Source organism: Morone saxatilis, unplaced genomic scaffold (assembly GCF_004916995.1).
Source record: "Morone saxatilis isolate NCDOM2014 unplaced genomic scaffold, NCSU_SB_2.0 Contig1, whole genome shotgun sequence".
In the NCBI taxonomy this organism is placed as follows: Eukaryota; Metazoa; Chordata; class Actinopteri; family Moronidae; genus Morone; species Morone saxatilis.
In genome coordinates, this window is record NW_023339651.1 from 7,495,574 (window position 1) to 7,511,023 (window position 15,450).

The following is a 15,450-nucleotide window of genomic DNA, read 5'->3' on the forward strand; positions in this document are numbered from 1 at the left end:
AGCCGGTTTGACACACTGAAGGTTGTATTTGATGGATGATCACAAAATGTTTTTGCATACATACATTTTTGTCTGTGTGTACAGAATGTGTAAGATTTATAGATATGGATCAGATTCCCCCCTCATGCAAAAAGCAAAGCTACTTAAAAAATACACAGCTGAGTCTGAGTGTGATGCTACATATACTTTTGCATGTCTCACTTTAAGTCGCAATTGTCACTAACTACGCTTTGTTTGTCAGGAAATATTTAGCCTTGCCATGTCCTGCTGAACAGTACAATATGATTATACATCATTCTTTCCACCCTCTCACTTCTCTGTCTCAAGCCAGTCCCCTTTTTCATCAATTACTAGGTGCCAAAACAGCAGCAGGGAGGTATTTGCCACTGAGCCTCTAACCTGTCACTCTGGGCACTGATGTCTAATTAATGAGAATTCAGCCAGGGATTTCCCCCCCTTAAGAGATTATGGAGAGAGGCAGGAGCCATCACTCTCCCACCTTCGGTGTTCTTCACTGAGAAAGACAGCTATTGTCACAACATCCAGGCCTCAAGCTGCTCTTCTCAACAGCATGATAAGCGAATGTTTGATCTGCCTGTTTCAGACCATAGCGGGTATTTTAATGCGGACATTCTGGCTGTTTAGACAGCAAGTTTAGAAAATCATTTCATGCTTTAATAAATTTTGACTGTGTCTAAGTAACTTCTAAACTACAGTAGGCTACATACATTCTGTGAAAGCTGTGTATGCAGTGGCATAAATCACTGTAATAGCCAGTAAAAGATAAATATGGGACATAAATAGGGTATATCTTTGGTATAAGCAAATTTATTACAACAACAACAATAATAATTATAATTTAAGAAGCATTTATCAAAGCAAACAAAGGAGACAACAAGACGGACATAAGAATAAAAAATGAAAGCAAGAGAAGGAAAAGTTGCAGGTAAAAGCAAGTCTGTAAAAAAGTTTTTTTTTTTAAATAAAGCAAAAACTAAGCAAGAAATGTAAGCCAAGATTACAGACACAGAGCAGGTTGTTCCAAACCGTTTGGGCTCTGAGGTGCAGTCACCTTTTGTCCTCAGCATCAATTGGTTGTTCAAATCTACTTAAACAGACCTATGTTTATGTTTTCCTCACAAATAGCTTCTTCTTGTGGTCATGAATAAGGACTGTCCTCTCTCAGAGCAGAAGAATGCAGTAGTAGTAAGAATGAAGTAGCGCAGCATTGTCAAAGTATAAAACTCGGTGGTTGGCCAGTGGGTGGTTCGTTTGACTTTGGTCTTCTGCCAACAGTCAACATGTTGATTTCTTCTTAAACCATGACCTACCCCTTTAACCCTTTTGCCAGGTGAGAATGTCGTATGGATGATTCTGCTGAACCCTTTATTATGGTTAACATATTTTTGGGTGTAGCGCCAAAAGTTCTGCAATACCTGTCAAAAGCTGTACAGTTACTTTTTGACTATGGTCGTGCACGTTGTTGGGTACTACATTGGCAAACTGAACGATTTGGCCAAGAAGTTGCAGGTGTGCAAGGGGATTGGCAGCAGGAGCTTGATGACGGGATTAGTCGCAGGTGCGAAGGCAGAAGGAGCGCCACGGCCAGACAGAGACACACTCACAAACAGAGAGAAGACAGGGGACAAACAACAAACACAAGGGAGGGGAGAAAACAGCTGAAGACACTAGGAATGAGGGAGAGGCGCAGCTGGACCATGACAAATATGGTTCTGGTTGCTGCTGTATTTCAAACTGAAGGCAGGAAAGACAATTATAGCTTAGGGCAGAACCAAGTTACTGTAGTCTGAACAGGAAGTAACTGACCATTCCTAAGTCCCACCCCTTTTTACACTGCTTCAATAACAGTTGAGCAAGCTTCAGTTACTTAGATATGCTATCTGCTAGCCTGGTGCTAGCTAGCTAATGTAGCTAATGTTAACTAGCAAGCTAATTTGCAGACATTCGTTGCTTTTATCTTGAAAACAGCTTCAAAATTTGGTTGTGTTTTTAACATAGACCAGCCTAGCACATAGCATATCTGTACAGGAAAGGAGAAGGTTGAAAACTGTTATTAGAGCACAGACCAAAAAGAGGCACAACTTCGGAAGGGTTATTTGATGCTTGAATTACTTTTTGTGAACTGTAAAAGAAAGTAACTGTAAGCTGTATATTGGCTAGATTAATTGTAAAAACATAATTGGACAACAGAACAAATTTGAGAATGAGAATTAAAATCCTGCTTAAATAACACTTCCTAGAGATGAACTACATCCTAGTCCCAGGGTTGTGTCTTTAAGCCACAACGAAATAGTAAACACAGCCAAATCTGTCACATCTACATCTTAATGGTGGTAATTAAATGGTGGTGAACAGACAGAAAGTAAACTGTGTTCAGATGATGTTTTATAAATCCTTCACCATGCCATAACGTGATCGCTCCCGTAATGTCGACCTGTCTCCAGAGGGATCGCAGCTACAGTGTAGTCATGCATTCAGAGAAACCTGACACTGAGAGTAACAGTTGTTTTGAGGTGTGCAGGGAGGAAGGATATTTCTTGTCTCAAAGCCTTTGAGGTGAAATGCCTCAGCTCTGTTGGCTGCCTCCCTCGTCTCATCCCTCCTTCCGTTTCCTCCCTCCTTCTTCCTCCCAGACAAATTTGGATGGGTGTAGTCTAGATGAGGAGTGGGCGAGCAGTGAATGCCTGCCTAGCTGGCGAAATGCTGTGCCAGCCGAGCATGGAGTCTTCCAGCCTCGAGCTGTCCACCCACTCCAGATCCTGTACTTTTGTGATTAGCCTGCAACCCCAGTCTCCTTAAGCAACCATTGACTAGTCCTCTCAATCTCAGGTGTAAGATCTGAGTTCCATACAACCTTTTTGGACTTTCCTGTATGCAATGTATATCCACATCAATTATGTGTAATGAACCAATGCATTTAAATTGTGCAGCGTCCAGGCGGGGCACTGGGCTTGTTAGGGGATTATTATCTTTGCCTTAGTTTGTCTTGCCTCAGGTTGATGAAATGTCAAAAGCTGTACTTATTAGCTGTGCCAATGGCTCCATGAAATCCCACTTCTCCTTATGACTAAGCCCAAGGCGAGACATTTCTTTGCTTAGCAATAACTCCAAATGCTTCTCAAATGCCAGAGATAACATGTTGGGGCCCTTGTAATGAAAGCTTTATCTTTTTTCTCTACAATTTAACTTAAAGATAAATCTTTGTAGCTGACAAAATGTGGTTTTAATCAGGAGTGTGTCAGTTTGACTGCTGGCTTTGGGATTTGTTATTGTCTTCTTGTGAAAGGAAGGCTCTGTCGGCTGCTGTAGCTAGTTTCTGAGCGTGTGTGTGTGCGATAGAGAGAAAAAGAGAGAAAGAGCTTCATGAAGAACAGACAGCACTGATGTGATGAGCTGTGACACACAGGGCATCGCTCCATCCCTGCGTTGGAACATGCCTGAACTCTCCACGGAGAGTTTGTTCTCCTAAATTTCAGCCGCTTGTCAATGTGTAAATTAGAGCAGAGTCCAAACAGGTCTTAGCTGAAACAAGAACAGCCTCAGCAAATGAGGCAGCTACAGAGGAGCAACAAGTTAATTATCTTTCCCGGTAAAAGGATATCATGCAGTGTTAGCTGACATTGAACCCAATAAGTGCACTTTTACCACACTAACAGCTGTACACCCGATGTGATTTACTTTTCAAACTGAAAAGGGCAGATGACTGCTTCTGTTTGTGTGGGAATGCATGTATTGTGCCAGTTTGGACTTCAAACACACCCCTACATGGATCAAGAGGCTCGCCTTTGCTTCTCCTTTAGACACACAGAATTGCAAATTGGTTAAGAGCTGTTTGAGTCCCCGATTTGATTCCCCCGCAGGCAAGAAAAAACTTTCCTCTGGTTAAAGCTGCGCCTGCCCCAGACAGAGTGGGAGGAGATGGAGATGAAAGCAGATCCTGAATGTGTCAATGTATGTTTCCCATAGAGATTTCTAGCCCTCTTTCGCTTCTACCCACAACAGTAAAATTATTCTGCATTGTGTCAGCAGCCTGGACTGGTTTAAATCTGAAAGAGAAAAAGAAAAACAGTTTCTTTTTGAGTCACCTGCCAGCATCTAAAGGAGAGAACTGTATTGCCTGTGTCCCTGCCTCTTCCCTCTCCTCTACCTCATCTCCTGCTCTGTGTGCTTCTCCCTCCCTCACTGCATTTTTCCCAGGCTGAGGCGTCCATGGACCCTCTGGCTCCGCTGCTTTCGTCAGTGACTTGGAGCGCTCTGAGAACTTTGTGAACTCTCCGTGTTGGAGTGAGAAGGGAGAGGAAGGGGAGCAGTTGATGGGACGCAGCCCGGCAGCAGCAGCAGGCTCCTCTGGAGACGGCATCGGGACTCTCAGCTGGAGATAATCCCCCGGGTCATGACAAGACAGCGCCTCAGCCTCCTAACCCTCCTGGCTCTGCTGGGACTCCTCATGGGGCTTGCAGACCTCAGCCATGGCTCTGCCGGTGAGGATGAGGATTATTACATGCAGGAGCTGCTGACAAGAGATCAGTACAACCAGGTCCAAATGCTGGAGAAGCCTGTGGCCTCGATACCTGACAGGCATGAGCACCACAGCCAAAACCCTGCCAAGAAAGTGCCCAAGGGAAAGGCAGACAGCAGCAGGCAGGCGGATAAAACCACAGCTGATGCAAAATCAGGTAAAAGAACTGCATCTCTTAGCAGGACGGAAAGTGTTGATTTTCTTACAGTTTCTGTCTCAAGCTCTCTTGTGTATACAGTTGTAAAACTTTATTTTTACTCTAGAAATTCTTCACTAAATCATAATATCAGTGCCATGGGCAATCGATCAGCAATAAGGATTTTTAAAGAATAATTATTCTGCCAATAGAGGTTTTGTGGCTGCAACTTCTAAGTTAGAAAAACTTATAAGTAACTTTATCAGTCAGTGTTGCTACTAAACTAAAATAAACAGTAAAACAAAAATTACATAAAGTGTAACACCTGGTTTGATGCATTTCAGGTGAAATTTGTAGTGCAACGTGAAGCTGAAAGTTGGAAGTTGCAGGTTAGTATTTATGAAGTTTATTTTTCTCAGAGTCTGCTAATGTGCCCCAGACACTCATGCTGATTGGCAAATTCAAACAATATTTGAGGGACTTCAGAGGAGCAGCTGAATTTAATTCACATGATGGATGTGCATTGTGCAGAGAAAAAAACAACAACAATGACCTTGTCAGGTAGTCCTCCTCCTCATTCCTCTGAACGATCAGAGCCATGTTTCTGTGAGGCTTCTGCATGACAGCAGGATTAACAGCCTCATGCGCGGCAGAGGTCAGGACTGCATTACACGTAGGACACGTGAAATCCACGTTTTTCCCCAAAGCTGAGACACAGTATGTTCATATAGAAATGTACAGCTCACAGCTCTCTGTGGCTCTATGTTACTCTCAGCACATGCAGTAGCAGGTTTGTAGGTATGTTTGAGATCTTGCCAGGTGATTGGAGGATAGTAACAGGCGTTAGGGCTTTGGTTGGTTGGTGGTAGATAATTTAGAGCAGCTTTGTCAACAGTGACCTCATGTTTCAGGCATCTGGCTTCACGTGTCTCAGCAGGGATACCTGCTGCAGGTGGGACTAGAGGAATATGATAACAGTGAAACATACAAAAGTCACTGGTCTCTTTTGGTGAGAGTTGTTTTACCTCCGTCATACTGCATCCTATTAACAAGATAAACTGTTGTTTTTAGGCCTAAAAAAATAAAAGTAAAAAAAATATATACATCTTGTTAGTTGATGATAGACCAGAAAGTGAAAACTCTTAATCAGACGCAGGAAGTAGTTAAATTTTAATCTAAAGCCTTGCTCCACTAATCAATATGTTCATATTAACTATAATAGTAGTAATAATAGTAAAGTGATCAATAGTCACTGGTCGATCATAGTCAACAAACCCACAGAGAATCCTCACCCTACTCTACAGTTATCTACAGCTCTACAGAGCATTTTAGCACCTTTAAGCTAATTGTTTTGGTTTTGCAGCCCACAACTTTATTGTTTTGGCTCACTCTCACAGCTCTCAACCTAATATCAGCTATTTTCAGCAAAAAGCTTTGAAAAACCAACTGTACACTAACTTTCCGGCACAAAGTTAGTTATTGAATTGTTTCAAGTATTTCCCGCAGGAGTTGGTGGAGACCAAAACAAAGCTAAAAAAGAGGGAATATTAGATATCCGTTGGCCAGACTGCCAATAACATCACTAATATAGTGTTTCTGTTGCTCTGCGTCTGTTGGACAGAAATAGGCAATTGCTTGTTTGCCATAACAAAAATTTAATATTGCAGTACTGTGTTTACTGCTGCCTTTGCTGTCCCAAAGTGACAAATAAATGAACAAATATATTAATAACAATAAAAACTCAAAAACTTAATTAATTAACTTTTTAAATTACATTAATTAATTAACTTAATTAATTCAGCTTTATGTACAGCTTTGAGGTGCTGGTTCTTGAATGTTTGCATTTTTGGGATTTTGTTAAACTTATTATTATCAAAAGGCTGTAAGAAAAAAACCTTGTATGTCAGCAATTGATTAATTTATTATTTAATTTATCTGAAACTGCTTTTATTGCTTAAAGGTGTTTTTCTTAAGTAGATTTTTTAATACAGGACATTTATTTGTTGTGTTTATTTTGCCATTACTACTTTGATCAACCTGAAATGGCCATGAGTATTTTTTGCACCTCTCAAACATTTAAATGATCTTATCTCATAGCCTTCTATATCCGTTATGCTGAGCCACATATGCAGCTTGGAGCATTGTTGAGGATTTAACCTGTCCCCAGAATGAAACGAGGATAAAGGCTTTCAGATGTGAGAAGGATTGTTATCACGTGGGGCCTATCCTGACCTGACACTCAGTCAAATAAAAAGCACACGCCTCTCTTCCATCTTCAGCTGCTGCAATGTGCCTCCCCTGCCCCCATCCTGTCTCTTATTTTCATGACTGATTTGAACCTTGAGGTAGTTATCTCGCTGTAATAAAGATCGACTACCATGATTTAATCTATTGTAAAGAGCACAAGAGTTAAACATTTTCAAATTCTGTGCCCAGAGATTGTCTCTTGGTTCAGTCCCCAATCCTGAATCTATCCATATGTGTAAGACTGAATGCAGCCAAAGTTTTCTTCTTTTCTTTGTCAACACTATTGCTTTTCCCTCTCTTTGTTGACAAAATGAATCAGCAATTTTAAATGAGATTCAACCTGTCACAGCCTCTTAATAAAAATTCTAAAGTTTTATTTTTGTTCTTGGGTTGTCATAATCTTCCTCAGTGAAAACAGCCAACAAAAAGGCTGAGAAGAACAAGAAGAGCGCCCTGAAAACCCCAAACAGCATCTCAGAAGGAGAAGGACAATACAACTCGATAAAAGAGGGTGAGTGAACAATCGATGTCACTCTCACTTGTTATGGGAAATTCATGATCTCATAAAAATTCATCTTCCCTCCAATGTGCAGAGATCATTTTCTCTGCTTTCACAGGAGCTGTTTGGATGGGAAAAAAAAACTTTCAGAGATGACAAATATTTTGGAAAGGGAAAGAGTTTTCAGAAAGAATATTTTCCCTGAGAGGAAAAGTCTGGCAATATAAAATGATGCTCTCAGAAGTGTAGTCAAGCCATAGAGGCACTGATGTCCTTTTGCCTATGAAGCATTGTTTTGGTTTCCATGGATCACAATATACTTGTGAAACTGAAGCCAGCAGGGCAGAAATCATAATATATATTAGGGGAGGGAGATGTGCCACCCAAATGTAATTGATACAAAATATATTGATATAAAACATATATGTGTTTCAACTGTTTAAAATGTGAATTTGTGTATGTGAGAAATGCCTGGATTTATACTAGATTAACAAGAATATCTGAGTATATGCCGAGAGCTTACTGCACTTACTCAACCGCCCAATAATACATTGCTTCTCTTTTTCAATGGTGGACTGCAAGGCAGATGGTTTTAGCCAGTTATTTGTTATTATTATTACTACTACTATTATTAGTTATTTCATCACAAAATATACTTTTGACAATATTTGAATTGAGACATCAACTGTGTAGATTGCGCATATCGCAGTATTACGTAAATTGATGCCGATCGTTGAGAAGCTCCAGAAGCACCAGTGGGGTAACTAGCCAGCCTGGAGGGGCTTCTCTCCATCCGTCCAGTCAGCCCACAGACCCCCTCTCACCCCACAGTCACACAGACCACTGCAGCCAACGCAGCAGATGACTTCAAGCAACATTTCTATCTCCTGTTGCAAATGTATTCTGTTTAGTTAAGCACTGCTTAAGGTAAACTTTCTTAGATAACTTATAGCCAGAAACAAACGATAAGATAGCACCTTCCTCCTCCTCCTCCTCCTCCTCCTGGCTTTTCTCACTCGCAGTCGCCTCCTCAGCACAGCAGCCTCCTCTTCTGCTTCTCAGTGAAATATACTGATGCTAGCTGCTAATACCACCCGCTTAATCTGTGATATTAGTACTTACTTTAATTCTTTATTCTTCTTTTAATCAAATGTGAACCACAAACATTAGCCTTTAGTGTCCCTTTCTCCCCTTTTTTACGTTATTTAGCCTAAAAAAATAGTACTGAGCTACACTGAGCGTAACAGGAAATGTTGATTTACATTTGTGATAAACTATTTAAATTCAATGGTAGCTCGGACTGTAATGTTGTGATTACTCTGGAGTAGTCAGACCTACCTCCACAGCTGTGTCGGAGCTTGTTGTGATCGATAAAGCCATGTGATACAGAGAAGACGTTAACATAGAGTGAACAATCGGCATACTTAATCGATCATTTAGTAGCATATAACCTCATTAGTATGCAGTGCATACTGATTAAGAATGTAGTGGGCAGTACGTTAGTATGGGATCTCAAACCCAGGCATGCATGAAACAAGAAGTGACATTTGTCAGTTTTTTGAACAGCCTCAGAAAAGAAGAACAGAAAGTTGAGAGCAGTGAGAAAAGGAGTGCCAGTCAAATGATAAAAGTACAGAGATGAGTCAATGTCACTCACATTAGAAATGGTAATCCAAGAAACATCTCTCAGAGAGTGACCATGGAACAAATAGGGAGAGCATGTGACATGGAGGTCAGTGAGAAAAGGAGCAAATAATGAAATTACAACAATCTAATCCTAATGTACAGACTCCTTTATCAAGCAGATTTGGCCCCCCCAATGTTGACTCCATGGCTACGGCCTTTGAAGCTAGGATGCCTCAGTAGCCATCCTGTTAGGTTGATGACAGATTAAACTTGCTTGACTGAAAACGTGATTTGGGGCAAAGCACATGTGCTTTAATTGACCTCAGACTTTCCACAGCTCTCAACGTGCTGATATTACCCTTATTAAACTTATTTACACAGTGTCAGACATTTCTAGGATAACGGGAAGCTGTATTTAATGCTGCGAGGTTAAGAGTGGCTGTGGTGGCCAACTGTGAATTTATGTGTTTATGTTGAGGCTATTGTAAGGAACCTACCGAGACAGACGGAAAGGCTGCCATTTTTAATTTGGCACTTGGGAATGGGAGCAGAAAGTTGGATATTCTTGCATGTTGGAAAATGGGAACTCCATGCTGACACGCCTGGCACAAAGAAACTCAAACAAAATCTGGAAGGCTATAGCTCCCAAAATCATGTTTTCACGGCTGAAACTATGACTCAACACCAATCTGTTTTCCAAATTTGTTTCAGCGTCTCCTGGTAGCAGCTGATTCATTGGGGTCACACTTTGAGTGCTTCATCATTGTAAAAATCATGCACTTTAAAACTGAGTTTCCTTACTCAGTTTTAGAAATTGTTCAGCCTCCAAATGTTTAATTACTTATCCATTGCTGGAGGTTTAGCAGGACCTCAGTGCTTGCCACATCTGCACATATACCAAAACAATAGGGATTTCATTAAAAAGGGTCTGTAAGAACAAAAAAGGTAGATTCCGCGGAAGTGTCAACAGCTCATTCATTGTTCTCATCAGACGCAACAGAAATGTGTTGAAACAGAATTTCTGCTTGGATATCATACTTTGCAACATGTGCACAGTCAGGCTTTAGAGACTGAGTTTGATAAACTGCTACTGAGTTTTTGAAAGATTGGTCTGTTGAACTGTATTATAGTGTGATGTGCAGTAGATGATATGCAATGATGATTAGGAGGATGGAGTCTGTCACAATGAGTTGTTAAATTACTTTTCTTTTAGCGAGACTATGTAACTTTGAATAAAGAATTAACACTATCTTCTTTTCACAAATGAAAATCTGAGCTTATTATTAATAAAATACTCTGTTGCTCCCTGAGGGGGATTTACTGTTCCAGTTTTACTTATGTGTGTAGCTTATGGTGGCTAATGTTAATTAATATTTTTAAACTGTGGATTGATATCAGTATGTGACAATGCAAAGTTTTGTTTTCTGACTCTTCTCTACTTGTGCTCCTGTTGTGGTCCCATTCATGCAAGTATAATGAACTGAAAACTGTTCCAAGATGTAAACCAATTCATTCAAATAAAAGTTGTTCACCGGGCGCACCAAAACAAACAAGTTTCTCAAACTACAAATCTAATGTGCTGCTCTCCTGCTGTTACCAGTTGTGACTACAGTGGCTGCTGTTAAGTACAAGTTACCTGGTCTTGCTTTAGATATTTCAAGTTTACAAGACACCACTTTTGTGTAAACTGTTGCTGCAGTGTTTCCTAAAAAAACATTTTCTGTTAATTAAAAAAAGGCCAAATGCTCCTTTTTTGAAAGCAGTTTGCATTACATAAACATTATTAAATGAATAATTCATACACTTTAAGTATTTCAATAGTGTACAACCAGGTGTAAAATAGGAACTTGTGATATACATTGACAAACTTTGATCCTAAAATTGTTTTTTGAACCTCAGCAGTAACATGTGGCCTAGATAGCAACATATAATATCAGACCTTGACTGTCTGTTTTGTCATTTCTGGTACACATTAATGTTGGAGCCAGATGCTGTGTTCCTGTGTGGGTCCTCTTGCAAAGGATTGCATGCAGATGGTGATAATGATTTAGGGCTTTGCAGCATGGCAGGCACCCATCTATTTTTTTTTGTCCTGCTAACCTTGATCCTTTTGGCTGCTTCGGGGGCTGGGTTGTCCCTAATATGTTGTGATCACTCCACTCAGAAAGCCTGTGGCCTTACAGTATGTGTGTGAGTCCAATAGGATTTCAAATATAGGCATGCAGGGTCACAAGAAGATCAACACATGTGTTTTATTGCTGTATAGAGTTACTATGAATACTATACTGATACCACACCTCTGGCTTGTTAACAACATTTACGCTTCAGTTTTACAGCAGGAATTAATTTGGACTCGAGCTATGTTTGCTTTATGCACCAAACATAAATCTCCTCATGCATGTGTGGATTTTGGATGCTGGTCTTCTTTGTCTCTGGCTTCTCTAAAAATCCTGGTGCATGTGATTGCCGGTCTTCAGTGTCTGACACATATCAGGCTGCTGGAACAGTTATAAATGCAAAGGCAGCTTCCTTCATGGATTAAATATACTTAACTACAGAGCTATATGTCCAAATTCACATCCATATATCCTGCAAAAGCAAAAGTCCAGATGCACAGTTACAAAATTCCTTTGTGTTCTTTGTTCCTGTTAAACTTCTGGGTGTTCATTTGTGAAGGCAGTCCTGGCTGTATGACAGCAACATGTGCAGCATATGCTGCATGTACAAACAGACCGGTGCCCAATCGGAAATTCTTGCTCTGAAATTCCATCGCTGTGATTCGGGAAGTCTGCAAACAGCTTGATCTGACCCAAAGAGCCGTTGGGTAACAGGGATTTCACACATCAGCCTTGATTTGCCCATTTGGCCCTCACTGGGTGATATCCATTGTAGTGTAAAAGATGAGCCAATCTCACACAAAGAGCTCTATTTAGTGAACACCATCTTAGTTTCTGCAATTACTTAAAGACAGGCATTTGTTCAAATAAACTCCCTTCAGCAGCAAATGAGAACATTTTTAGGTCATGTGCAGCATTCTCTTTTAAAGACTGTGTTTTTCCAGATTAAAGTCAGAGTTCTTTGAATACAACTACATGCCTGCCAAACCATTGCTGTGGTAGCAGTGGGTGTTAATGGATAATTGGCATGCTCAAGGACTTAATTACAAGATGATTATTCATATTGATGACTACTAATTTTCCATCATCAGTGCTGCCTGTAAAAGATATGAACTATGAGAGTAGATTACTCACATTCTTTGGTTTGGGCCGGGAGGATACCTGCACAGTAAAATATAGTATCATCATCTACAGTAATTAACACGTGGCTCAGGCTTATATCAGTTCTAAAACATATCAATGAATCAGGTTAATTTATTGTCATTTCACAACACAGGGTTGCATAATGAAATTAGATAAGATAACATAATCCTCAGGGCTCCCTGGTAGCTGATCTGGTAGAACTCCCGTCCCATGTATCTAGACTCTCCTGTCACTCTATATATATCACAAATTAATATATATATATATAAAGATAAGATAATCCTTTATTGATCAGTTGTAGCTCATTTGTGCTATACAAATGTTTAAATTAGAATAGAATAAAATACACATATACATGCCTAAACATGTATAAAGCTGGAAAGTATGTACAATATGTGCAAACAGTATAAGGTTCCTTGTCATTTGTTTGTATAATATATAATATATAATATATTTGTCTCGGGATTTAAGACATGACAGCACTTCACTTGAAGAAAACAAGTGTATACATGGGACAACTTAATTTCCATTGGGGGAAAAAAAAATATTGTATATTGATCTCATGCCACTGGAAAAAAATCCTTCACAAAGGACTTTAGCAAAACAAAACTCAAATAACTGTAATTAAATGACATGTTCTATGTCAAGATGAGTACTGTTTACATTGCAGCATTTCTGCATGACTAAACATGGAGCCATACTGTACAACATGCCTAGAGGAAAACATCAAGGTCACACACAGTCTACATCACAACGCTCATACAGTACAGCACTGTGCCTCACAGCTGTGTCTCCACTGATTTTACTTATCACAATCAGTGTACTAGTAATGGGGAGGCCTCTTCAGCCACTGGAAACAAGTCTGAGAGTTAAGTCTTAGAAATTAACCCAGATAACCCTGATGAGGTCATAGTGATGTCATCAGGGTAATTTCAACTTAAAGAAAACCCAGAAACAAACAAACAAAGTGGCAATATTAGGTTGCATTAGAGTACATGTAGGATCCAGTGTTTTTGGAGCTTGTGTCCCACAACTTTATGGAAGTGCAATTGAAAATTAGAGTTCTGGTTTTGGAGTGCTTAAAAAGAACTATAGGTATGTTAAGCGAAAGGTCTTGAGGGCTCACTCAACTTTTTATGATTTTGAGCTGTTTGTCAGATCCAATATTTGTTAATAGGACTGGCACCAAACCCATTAGCATGAATACCAGTGTTTCAGCATATAGTGGGCATGCATTAAGTAAAGGTGATTAGCAATATGAGAATAAACCTTACGTAATCCAACCTTGGTATTTTATAAATCTGCAGTTTGTGGATTCATAACATCTGAAAGCTCAAAAAGCCCTTCTGACATTGAAAGATATTCTTTTGATCATATTATATCTTTTTTACCAATATCTTTAAACATGCCAGACAAGTTTGCAGCTGCAATTTCCCATTTTCTCCCTTTTATGATATTGCTGTAGTCATTTAAACAATGTTATCATGCATTAAGGATGCAGGTAGATGGCTATGATAGGTGTGCATAGCAAATTTTTTTAAAAATGAAGCGTTCATAGTGTAGTCATTAATCATCCATGAAGACTGACATGTTTTGAAATTCATAGCATTTAAGACATCAAAGCCTCCACCACACTGTGAAAGTCAATTTTATTCAGGTTTTGAGAAAATTTGTTTGACACACATTAACTTACTGTATTTGTCTCTATTTAAGCTCAAAGTCTGATGTACTGCAGATGGACAAATTAGCTGCAAAGGACACAAATCTTGAGCTATTGTTGTTTTTAGTTGGGAGGCAGAATGAAGAAAACATCAACACTGATAATTGCCGCTATCATAATAATCACATCCTGCTTTAATTTGGGCATTTCACATTATTAGAATAAAACTGTGCATTGTTCTCTATGTGTTGACTACATTAGGTTTTCTGTATACAGCACCTATATTATATCATCTCACTAACAAACACAGACTGCAGCTGCTGTCTTGTTTGCTTCACACATTTGTGCTCGATGTGCAAAGTCGAAATTGCTCATTACTGTTGAGTCAAGCTATTAACAAATGCATGGTCCCTGACTCAGGAGCTGTACCATGCAGAAAGCAATGCTCCTGGAGCAATGCAACACATGATACATAACATTACCATCACAGGCCAATTTGTCATTCTCGTTACCTAGAATGCCCTCCTATGGGACTGGAGACATTGAAGATTGATGATTTCCAGCTTCACGCTTCAACAACGAAACGCTACGGCCTTGGTGCACACAGAGGTCGTCTTAACATTCAGGTAAGAGGGAAATGTAAAGTGTTGGCGTAGCTTGGGCACGCTTACTAGAAATGTTGGGGCCCGCATCATACCCTGGGCAATCTCACCTTTCCTTGAAACCTTTCATGTTTTGTGAAATCATATTTTTCCATAAAGCAGCAATACAAAAAAAAGGAAAAATTATTGAGAGATAGTATCTTTTAATTTCTGGATCAGTTTAAATTCATATTTAAGCTCCAGGGAGAGACTTCAGCTGTGAAAACTGGCTTTTGCCTCAGTTAAATGTGAATGACATTATCATTCTGTTTCAGCTCGCTGCATATTTTAATACTCCAAAGCTAACTCAACAGAGAAAGTAATAGTGTTGCCATCAAACCAGGGGCACATCCCCAAACCTAATAAAAAGGATTGGCATCTGGGAGAAGAGGTATTTCCTGTTAGTGCAAGCTGTGCTTTGAGGGTATTAGCCTGCGTACAGACTGCAGCGAGCCTCATCTTCTGCAGGCTGCGCTGCTCCGAATCCAACTGAACAATTAATGAAACACACACATGCTCTTAATTCACTCAAGACGGCGAGGCATTATGTTTCAGGAAACCAACAAAACAAAGGATTTGTTGTTTGTCTCTGTATGTGAGTGCCTGTCAGGGATCATAGAGGGACAGAGATAATGTCCATTCTGGAGAACAATTATCTGTAAATCAGGGGAAACACATAGAAAGCAGATGTTGCCTGTTGAATCGGGCCTGTAGCCAGTGAACTTGGTTTATTTCCACTTTTGTAACTGCTACAGTTTGTTTAGATTCCAGCCACCAACAGTTCTGTGATGAATTCAACTTTCTTTTGATATTAGGCTGGCAGGAAAACAATGAACAACCG

The 15,450-nt window shown here is 39.8% G+C and overlaps 1 protein-coding gene across 1 annotated transcript in view; it reads left to right on the plus strand.

Annotated features, from left to right (window-relative positions):
• The first annotated feature begins 4,048 nt into the window (after positions 1 to 4,048).
• Positions 4,049 to 15,450, plus strand: part of cpxm2 (carboxypeptidase X (M14 family), member 2) — a 31,272-nt gene continuing 19,870 nt past the window's right edge. The window contains exons 1-3 of the mRNA XM_035664319.1: positions 4,049 to 4,697; positions 7,333 to 7,434; positions 14,485 to 14,594. Coding sequence (XP_035520212.1) covers positions 4,415 to 4,697; positions 7,333 to 7,434; positions 14,485 to 14,594 — 495 coding nt within the window. The 5' untranslated portion in view covers positions 4,049 to 4,414. The remainder of the gene's footprint in view (positions 4,698 to 7,332; positions 7,435 to 14,484; positions 14,595 to 15,450) is intronic.